Source organism: Melospiza georgiana, chromosome 6 (assembly GCF_028018845.1).
Source record: "Melospiza georgiana isolate bMelGeo1 chromosome 6, bMelGeo1.pri, whole genome shotgun sequence".
Classification (NCBI taxonomy): Eukaryota; Metazoa; Chordata; class Aves; order Passeriformes; family Passerellidae; genus Melospiza; species Melospiza georgiana.
Genome location: NC_080435.1, coordinates 27407777 through 27418175, shown reverse-complemented (window position 1 = coordinate 27418175; position 10399 = coordinate 27407777). Strand labels below are relative to the sequence as shown.

Genomic DNA, 10399 nt, shown 5'->3' with positions numbered 1-10399 from the left:
GGGGCGCGGCGGCCCCCGCCCGCTCCCCCGGCGGCAGCGCTGCGCCAGCGCGGCTGGGCGGCCGCGGCGCCGGCGCTCCCCGCCCTCGCGTTCAACTGGTGGGACCCCCGTGCGTCCCCGGCCGCGGCACCGCGGGGAGCGGCGGGCGGCCCGGCCCGGCCCGGCCCGGCTCGGCCCGGCGGGGCGGGCGCCGCCGGCTGAGGAGGATGCGGGCGGCGGCGCGGCGGCCGCAGGCGGGCGGCGGGCAGCGGCGCGGCGCCTGACCGCAGGGCTCCGCTCCGCTCCCGAGGATGCTGCGGGGCGATGCCCGGCGACAGGGAGGACGAGATCTGCCAGAAAGCGCTGCAGCTGCTGGCCGAGCTGTGCTCCGTCGGGGCGGTGGAGAACGAGAACTGCCGCGATTTCATCTACTACCTGCGGGACAGAGCCCGGCCCCGCCTCAGCGACTCAGGTACGGCCGCCGCCCTCGGGGGCGCGGGCACCGGCGGCCTCCCTCCGGCCCCGGCTGCGGGAGGAGGGCGAGCTCCCCCGAGCATCCCCGGGCTGCCGGAGCCGCGGGGAGAGGCCTGCCGGCGCAGGGAAGGAAGGAGGTGGCGGAGAGGATGCTCCGGGGCCGCGGGTTTGCCGGGCGGGTTTGCCGGGGGAGGACGCCGGTGCCCGGTGCGGGCTCGGTGCCGCCGGGCTGGGTTTTAGCCCGAGCCCGAGCCCGCGGCGGGTGCGGCAGCGCGGGGGGCGGGCGCGCAACTTCGCGCCCGGAGCGGGTCGGAGCCGCCCTGGCCGGCGCCGCCGGGGCTCTGCTGCAGTGCCGGCGGGCCGGGGCTGCCCCGCCGCTCCGCCGCCGCTCCCCCGGCCCTCCCAGAGCTCGGGGTGAAGCGGCCAGGCGCCTCGCAGCTCGGTTTGACTGGAACGCGGCTTAACGCAACTCCCCGGTTCCGTGTGTCGCAAGCTAACAAGAGTGTTCCTCGCGTTCCTGTGGCAGATGTGGGGCTGCGGGTCTGACAGGATGCGCGCTGGGTTGGTTTGTGTGTGTTTGTCAGGGTTATGGCTTCCACATCGTGGCATAACAGTCTTACTTAAAAACTTTAACTTAAGGAAGCTTTCTCATAAGGAGGCTGAGCTCCAGCTGGACAAAAGCAGAAAAGATTGAGGATTTGTCTCTGGATGCCAGGGGAGGGCAAATTGCAGTTTAGATTAGGAGCTTATTATATTTGTTTTTACATCATCAAGTTGAGGTTGCTAAGTATGGGGAGAAATTTAGTGAGTTAAGACAGAAGTTGATAAACCTTTGCACTACTGGGAAGCCTTGCTGTTAGATCAGCAAGTCATCACAGCACAGTATTCCTTGCTTCATTATTCTCTGAAATAAATCAGTCCATTTAGCACAGGGCAGTCTAATGACACTCTTTTCTGTAATTCAGTATCCCGAAGTAACACTCAGAGTGCAACTTCCTGACAAATCCTTGGATAGGCTGGAGGCCTGGAGAAAACAAGTAAAACTAAATAAAAAAATACTCAAGGGAGGAAAAAGATGTGCTGTCACAACAAATGAATAAGGAATTTTCCATCATTCAGTTTGCTTGTATCCAAAGCTATTTGCAGCCATTCTGGCTTTTCACTACTTAAAATATTCAAATTGGAGTGATTCATGCAATGTTTGATAGGGTTTCTTTAAAAGTAGACAAATTTAATTGTTTGGTTCATATAGGCAGATTTAATTACTTTGTTCATATAAGCAGTAATTTTAGGACAGACACCTGTGATTTTCTGTAATTTTCATTTCCTAAAGGATCAGTCATGTATTTGTGTATCAGGTCATGATTCCAAAGCCATCTGCTTAAATCAGTGCTCGCTTTGGATACAAAACTATTTGAAATGCATATGGAGACTTTAACCCCCACCACTTGATAATAGCTTTTCAGATTTCTTTCAGAAGCTACCTGCTTCTTTTTCTTTTTTTTTTTTTTTTTTTTTTTTCCATCAGCCTCAGGCAAAAAGAATACCTGGCATCTGTTTGGGAGCGATTTTAAAACACGGCATGCTCAGTAAAAATTTATCACCTCTACCTAAAGATGATAAAAAAAAAAAAAAAAAAAAAAAAAAAGAAAAAGTGTGTTTATTCCTACCTGTTTTGCTTGAACTGTTATTACGCAACAGCCTTCCGGTGTTGTTGTGAACCTGCTCGATTACACAGAGCAGCAGTCCCTAACCTTTGCCAGCCAATGTGCAACAACACTGAGCAATTACGCTGCAGGCAGCATCTTCCCATTGGCCTCCATCTGAACGTTTTTATTTTTTGCAGCTGCAGCCGGTCTCAGAGGGTCTGGCAGGCAACACGTTACCCACAGACCCTGGCTTGGGAAATGGTTCTGTGAGGTGGCCGCGTCGGGGATTCGTTCATTTACCTACTCTCGTATTTCTTTGATTAAAATGTGTTTCTTACCCCAGTATGGCTGTGCACGTGGTTTGTTTAGCTGGGCTGTAAGAAGGGAGTGCACATGACTTCCAAAATGAAGCAATACGACTCGCAGTGAAAGGGAATAATAATATAAATAACACTGACCAGACCCGGCTTGCTGTGTGTAGTGAGTTTCATTGACTTAACAAGGGCAAAGCGGCCTTTAAAAAGCCCTGGCAGCTGATCCATTCCCTTTCCAGCCACTAGAGGCCTGAACAGGGATGTGGAGAAAAGTGGTGCTGAAGGACAGCGTCTCCTTAGCAGAACTGGGCGAAGGATGGAGCTGCCCGTGCTCCAGCTCCCACCCCGAGCTGTGAAGGTGATGTGCTTGAGTAACTGGCTCTCAGGCCGCCCAGAACAGCAATCTGAAAAGATCTACAGCATCAGAGTGGAGAAAAGTGCATGATTGTGGGGAACTGGGCAAAAGTGCATGATTGTGGAGAAACTGGCATGATTGTGGAGACCTGGGCAAAAGATGAAGCTGTCCTTGCTCCAGCTTCCTGCCCCCTGCGCCTGTGAAAGTGATGTGCCAGAGTCAAACTGAGTAACTGGCTCTCAGGCCACCCAAAACAGCAATCTAGAAAGATCTTCAGCGTCAGAGTGGAGAAGAGTGCATGATTAAGTGGCTGATGAGGTACATGACCAGGTGTTGTGCAGGAATTAGAGCATGGGGATGTGCTTTGAAAAGTGTTTCTGAACTGAAGTAGGCACTTGCCTGAATCCATGGTGGGTACGGACAGTTCTGCAGCACCTTTGGCTGAAGCCGTTCATGGATGTTGGCTCTGTCCCCTGTCAGGACACGCTGGAAAATCCCAGCCCTAGGTGGGGAAGGAGGGAGCTGAGGGGCTGCTGAGGCTGGTGCCAGCATCTGTGTCCAAGCTCAGCCTCCTGGTGCCCCTCAGCCCCAGCACGGAGCAGCCAGATCCCTGGAGATCCTCTCCTGATATCTGATGCCCTTGGCTGCGTGGCTCAGGCCAGGAGGGGACTGCATGCCTGTGGTGTGTGCCACATCTTTATTTTTCAGTTCTTCAGGGTATTTCAGTGTTTTTCCCCTATGTTGGGGAGAGCTGCACGTGCTTCGGGCACGAGTTTAAGGGTTAATGAGATCTGGGTTTAACAGGCTGGTCCACTGGATTTCAAGGGTGACACGAGTGAGTCAGATTTTAAAGCTTTTCAGAAAACTGAAAATGCAAATTAGGCATTTAGTGAAAAATCTTCAATTAGTTCAATAAGAGTTATATGTCAGAGCAACCTTGAAAATCCCCAAAAGGCATCCTTAAGCATTTAGATACCTTAATAAGCTGACTCGTTTTCTGTTCCATTGTAAAATGTCAATAATATTTCTGTATCACTGAAGGGCTTTGTGAGGGGGAATTGCAAAATCTGAACACATCAGGTATGTAATACATTCATAAAGGAGAGTCAGATGGACCTCTCAGAGCATTCAAGTAAAAACAATGTTTGTCATATGGGCATTTGAAAACAATCACTCAAGATCACGGAATATCACCCCATGATACATGATAAAGCAAATATTGTAGAGGAGGAATGAGCAGAAGAATTTCTTGAATGTGTCAAAAAAGAGAAATCCAGTAAACCAAAACAACAACAGCAAAATCGTGAAAGCAGAAAATATTGATAGAGAGACTGACCATTAAAAGGAGAATTAGGACAAAAAAGCTGTTTATGAAATAAAGGTTCTAACAAAATTCACTAATCATAGTGAATTTTTCATTAATTTTGTAGTGGAAAAATTATATAAATATAAATAAAAAAGTAAAGTTTTCTGTTGCTTTGGGTTGCACATTTTGAGGATGAGCCATCAAGGTCTTATAATACTCTTAATTACATTCTTTAAAATTGACTAATAGATGCTAAAACAGAATACATGATGAATATTGTGGGCATAATGATGGCATAAAGTGTTTTACAGGTCATAAGTATGAGATAATTATTTCACAGTGATAGAAAGCCAGATTTTAGTACTTGAAGGAGGTAAAGATAGTTGACAGTCAAGAAATTAAAAAATCTGGGAGTGGAAATGTGATGGATTTCGAAGAAAAAATGTATGTGAAACTGCAATTATGGTCTTGCAGTAGAATTTATGCATTTTATGAATCAGTACTTTACTTTTTCATGTCTACTTTCAGCTTCAGGACAGAGAAAAGCACAAAGAAAAGAAAGGCAAAGACGCTTCAGCGTGGCCTCCCATCCCTCTGGTGGGATGTGAGAGCCCAGGTTTTCTGTGGAAGGGGTTGTTCCAGTAGGCTGCTCATTGCCTAGAAAGTTAACACTTGCAATTAAATTGTACCTCAGAAACTTTCCCTTTAATTCAGAACTGACTTGAAAAACAAAACCTGTCTTCAGTAAGTAGTTTGGTTCCTTAAAAAGGTGTTTTAAAATTTTTATACCTTAAATTGCTTCCTGATTTATTCCCACCTCGCTCCCCAAATTTTCCAGGAGCATAACAAGCTGTGGAGTTTCATCAGGGTGTTAATACATCTCGATTCATCTAGATAAATTTAAAAAGCATTTGCAGGTTTTAAAGACTTAAAAAACATTTGAGTGGGTGAAATAACTTCCAGTGTGTTTTTTCATTTTATTTTCCTCACTGTGAGCTGTTGCTCTCCATATTTTTAAATTTTCTTTTCCTGATAGTATTCAATGTACCCTGCTAGTGCAAGACTTTGTAGGATAGAGGACAAGTGTAAATCATATTTCCTCTTTTGAGGTGAAATGAATGAGCAAATGTGAGGCCCAAGTTCCTTTAGGTTTTGAGAACCAAAGTGCTTTTTCAAGAGTTGAAAAAAATACAGTGATGTCATGTATTTAAGACTAAAAGTAGGTATTCATTTTCTCTTTTGAAAAGTCAAGAACAAGTTTGAAGAAGGTAAAACCAATTACTTCCTGTTGCTTGAATTCTAAAATGCTCTGCTAGTTTAATTCCCTCTAAACAAAGAGGCTCTCAGAGATTTTTCTGTGATACTGGAGAAGTTTAATATTGTTTTTCTCCTTGGAAATCTGTTTTAAACAGATAACTAAATTTTGAAACAAATTGTAGAAAAGAGAAAATCATGTTCAAATTAAAGGGACTACCTGTGCACTTAATAATGGCTTGAAACTATAATTAAGATATATCAATTTAAATAAAATTAAAGATTTTAATTTATTATAACCACATGTAACATTTTCCTGGAATGCACTTTTTCTCTTTTGCAGCTAACCTAAAGAATTATAGGTGCTAAGTTATGACTTACTCTTCAGAACCAGAGAAAAGGACAACTACAAAGATTTTCCTCATGATAAAACTGAGCTTTGATCAGGCTGGAACACAGTCATGTTAAATACTCTTCAGATATGAAAGAGCCCTGCTCCGCTGAGATCAGTTTCTGTTTTCCGGACATGCAGAGCAGCTGCACTTTGCCTTGAGCAGCCAAACACGAGGAGGTTTTCTGTGACCAAACCTCACTCCCCTGCTGTCCCACGGCTGCTCCTGTGCACACTGTGGGGAGCAGAAATGGTTCAAGTCTATGAGAAAAAGGCAGGAGGAATGTGGTTTCCAGCCCTTCTTGGCCTCTGCATCCAGATTCACTACAGGCGTGGAAAGTGGGAGCTCCCGTTTCCATTTTGGTTTTAGTCCTCACTTATGTGGGGATTTCACCAAATGTTTGTTGTTCATGGTCTGCCTCATACCCTGGAACTACAGCAATGTGTAACGCTGTGTTAAGTAGACTCATGCCAACTACACCTCTTTGTATTTAACAGAAAAAAATGTGTTTACTCAAATATGACATATATATATATAAATATATATTTATATAAAACACATATATAAAAGTTTTTACTCAAATACAACACATATATAAAAATAATACTTATTTCCTGAAGTCATTGCAAGCCCATTTGTAAAGTCATGCTGCAAGTTAGAATAACATGCTAACTGAATCAGGAATCAGTTGTCTCTGCAGCCACACAGTTCATGCAAGTGTGCAGTGAACATTAAGGAAAACAGGTTATTTTCAACTGGGAGTAACAAAAATATCTATCACTGAAAACGGCCTGAAGAGTAATGACTTTGGAAAATTAGGATGCCTAGACTGAATACAGTCTGTCTTATACCTGAATTCTTGTCCTAAGTGCCAGTTTTGCTGATGAAGAGAATAGGTTAATTAAGGCCTTATACATACAAACTGGTTTTGCCACTAAATCTTGATCACTGCATTTGCCACACCTCCTATTTCAATGGGGTTTGCACATTTCTCCTAGATGGGGGGAGAGGGAAAATAATTTTCTAATTGTGCTTTCCTTATGCTTACCCAAAATCTTTGTACAGGCCACAGTTTACATTTGTCACCAAAAGCTCTGACTGCTAAAGCAGAGGTGTTGCTGTAAGAGATTTATGGGTTATTAATCCTAAAACCCCCAAGAACCTGTGCTACAATAATGACATTTTTAGAGTTTTACTATGGTAGAATACTGAACTGTTAAGTATTTTTGTGATCCACACATTTAGTGACCCAAATACAAATGATCAGCCACATGTTGCCCCAGGTAGCTTTCTGAAAAATTCCTTTCCAAACTAATTTGTGTGAGTTTAATTACACTGACAATTCAGAGACCTAGAAATGTAAGTCCAAAATTATTGCTGTCATAACAGCAGATCTGCTTAAACTCAGTCTCGAGGCTGTGCAGCTCTGTACCAGCTTTGATGTGCAATATGTAGAGGCTGAGCACAAACTGCAATTTATGTATTTTTGTTTAAAACCACATTTCTAGGGTTTAGCTCTTCCCCCACTGAAAATAATGATCATTGTTGATGTAGTGCAAAGCTGTACTTAAGAACATTGCACTGTGCATTTTTTTGCTGTATTTTGTCATTCATTTAAGCTCTTCTGTGGCTTTATTTAGACCAAAGAGATAAAGAGAGATTATTTTGACCTAAAGCTTTATGTCTCTTTCATATTGCTAACAAAATTTTAGTCCAAGGGATAAAAATTTAGAATAATTAATTAAAGATGCTGTCAGTTGCAACTGCAGTTTTTAAAGTTCATCATATTACAAGATCGATCTTTTCTGCATGCTTTGTAGTATTGTTAAGTAGGGAGTACACGATCCACTAATTTGGAGAGTACAGAAATAAAGTGTTGTGCATAACAGGTGGTGGTTTGCACATTTCTTACATTTGCTGTTGTGGTCATGCTGGGTATTGTGTGGCTTAAGCTGCTCAAGACGTTCAGCTGCCTCTCTTTTTTTGGATTTAGACATTCATTAGCCCAGTGAGATCAGCTTGGCTTCCTTTGGCAGGCATGTGCACTGCAGGATTTGATCCTGTGCATCTCCCAAGGTTAGCTGGAATTCACAAATGCAGCAGATGCAGTCAAAACTGGCACGTGTGTGTATGTTTAAGCCAATTTGCAGGTGATATGTGTCTACCAAAGCTAAAGGTTGGAACAGGCTATAATTCTGTCAGAAAAAGCTTCCAGATTATTGCTGTAAATCCACCATGCTGACAAAAAAATGTTAGGCACTAATGATTTTGGAGTTAAAACTTTCAAAGGGCTTTTTCAATAACCTTCCAGATTTCTTTTTAAAATAAGAATAATGAGGATTTGAAATAGGATAATTCCTGCCAGGATACTTTCTCACTTTCTTTTTGTTCCTGTTGAGTTTCACATGCACACAAGAAAGTCTTGCTGACTTCCCTTGGATATAAATTCCTTCAGTTCATTGCATGTTCATCAGGGAGTTGTTTGGAATATCCTAATTCTATCTTACAGTCTGTGAAACTCCCTAAATATTTCCTTTCCAGCTGTGATGGACCTTTCCTGTGTGTATACAAAACACTTAATATTTATCTCTGAAAATTTCTTCTGGTAAACCAGTCTTCATCACTCCCATCCAGGTTACTTTCTGCCTGGTTTCTCCATCCCTTTTCTAAATTATATGTGTATATACACCAATGTTCCATGTGTTTGCCCCTTGGGGTTTTCCTACTCCTTTTCTCAAGCAGCATCTCATTTTATTTACTGCCCTATTTTTAATCTCTTTAATTCATCTCTGTTTTAGTTGTCTGACTTCAGCAATATAGTTTGTTTTTCTTCTCACATTTAGTAAAATTTCAGAATGCAGTGAGAGCTTCAGTAGCTGTGCAATCAGTACATAAAGTTTGACCCATCTTACACACTTCTTGTTTCATTGGGCATCTGTCTGTATATACAATTCCTTTTCAGCTCTTTTTTAAAACTTTCTGCTTCTTTTGTTGTTTGCAGGAGGTTCATGGCTATGGAGTTCATGGTTTCACCAGTACCCATTAAGACATTCCAAAAGCTGTTTCTCACATCTATCCAATTTTATAAATAATTGCAACTTGTAATTCTGTACAAATTATCCCACTATTACAGAAAGGAATGTACAATGCAAATTAGGAAATGATCAATGAGACCAGCAGTCTTATGATCTTCTGTTTCCATTTGTAGCAGATGTTTTACCCATTTTAAAGAGGAGTTTATCTTTTTTCCCCCTAGAGAAGTGAAATGGATAAGATTGATGCCAAGTTATTCCATCTCTTTTTGGGAAGCCTACCCTGAATAGGCTGATCTCAAGTGTTCATTATGCTAAGTTCTCTCTGCACAGCAGAAAGTAGAAGAGAGTTTCCTGAGCCTGGCTGCAGGGAAATGCAGCAGAGATTGAGTTGTTCTTGCTGAGTGCTCTCCTATTCCCCCTAGTAGGGCTGATGTAAAATATGTGTAGCAGTGGCATTACCTGCTGTAAAGAGATTTTAGGTCCATTAGCAACTAAATACAAGAGAAAACAGAGCTGGTATTGCTTCAAAATATGTAAAACTCTAAAGAGCAAATTCTCTTATCAGTACAATTCTGGGGGTTTCTTTTAAGCTATACCAATTTACTCGGGGTAACACAAGACACAAATCTAATCAGTTGCTCAAATTTTGTTTTCTTCTGTGATAGTGCTCTCTCCTGCCGTAGATCATGCATCAAGAAAGGGTACTATTTCTCCAGATGCCACTAAGGCATCCATGATAACAAAAACCTAATGTAAACTTTTCTTCCTTTTTGTTTTCATTTTAAGCTGACAAATATTAAAGATGACTAATGAGTTAAAAAAAAAAAAAAAGCAGAGGTGAAAAATTAGGCTTAGCAGGTAAACAGAAGTTGAGGGGCTGTCCCAGTTTTGTCCATTTGTTTGGGTTTTTTTCCAAGTTCAGGGATGTTTCACAAAGGTGCAGCAGGCACAGGATTGGTTACCTGCTCTGCTCAGGAGATGGAACTGAGGAGCAGAAGAAGCATCCAGGCCTCTGAAGAGAGAGATAAAACTCATATTCCTAAGAGAACAAAGAGCACCAAGCAGACTTGCTGTCACCTGAGAATTAGAGTTAGCAGAGTTGAAGTCTGGGGTTCTGGGGACCTGCCTGGGGGGACATAGTGGACAAGATAGGCTGTGTTATACCTTTGTTGTAAGAATTTCTATTTCTGTTTTATGTTACACTAAAACTTACCTTTTTTTGTCCTGATTTTTGCAGCTTTATGAGCTTCTTCGTGGAGTCTGATTTAGGAAAAAAAAATAGATAAAGCAGATCAGTCCAAATTCTTTGTCTGTCTTGGGGTCCTCTCACTGGTTTGTTTGTTGGCTGGTGGGTTCTTTGTGGGTTCAGTAGCTTTCTAAGCCAGCCTGAGAAATCAGGATTTGCTGCTGACATTTGGGCTGTGGCTAATGAGGAAAGAGAAGGCTTGGCCATTGTGGCTTCCCCTATTTTGGAAAAGCTGTCACCTTGACTCTTCCCTGTGCAGCAGCATCACTGTTCCTGCCAGCTTTTCTAAGCTGCAGAAGGTGTAACATTTTTATATCTGCTCTCATTCTCAAGTTAATGTCTTGTTCCTGCCTACCTTATTCGTTCTGTACCTGTCTCTTGTTCTGTTGTCATTG

At 42.9% G+C, this 10399-nt stretch overlaps 1 protein-coding gene across 3 annotated transcripts in view; it reads left to right on the top strand.

Annotated features, from left to right (window-relative positions):
- Positions 1–229: 229 nt before the first annotated feature.
- SYT9 (synaptotagmin 9) overlaps positions 230–10399 on the top strand; it is a 69408-nt gene continuing 59238 nt past the window's right edge. For all 3 annotated transcript variants that reach the window (XM_058026238.1, XM_058026237.1, XM_058026239.1), the window contains exon 1: positions 230–451. In XM_058026238.1, coding sequence (XP_057882221.1) covers positions 304–451 — 148 coding nt within the window. In that variant the 5' untranslated portion in view covers positions 230–303. The remainder of the gene's footprint in view (positions 452–10399) is intronic.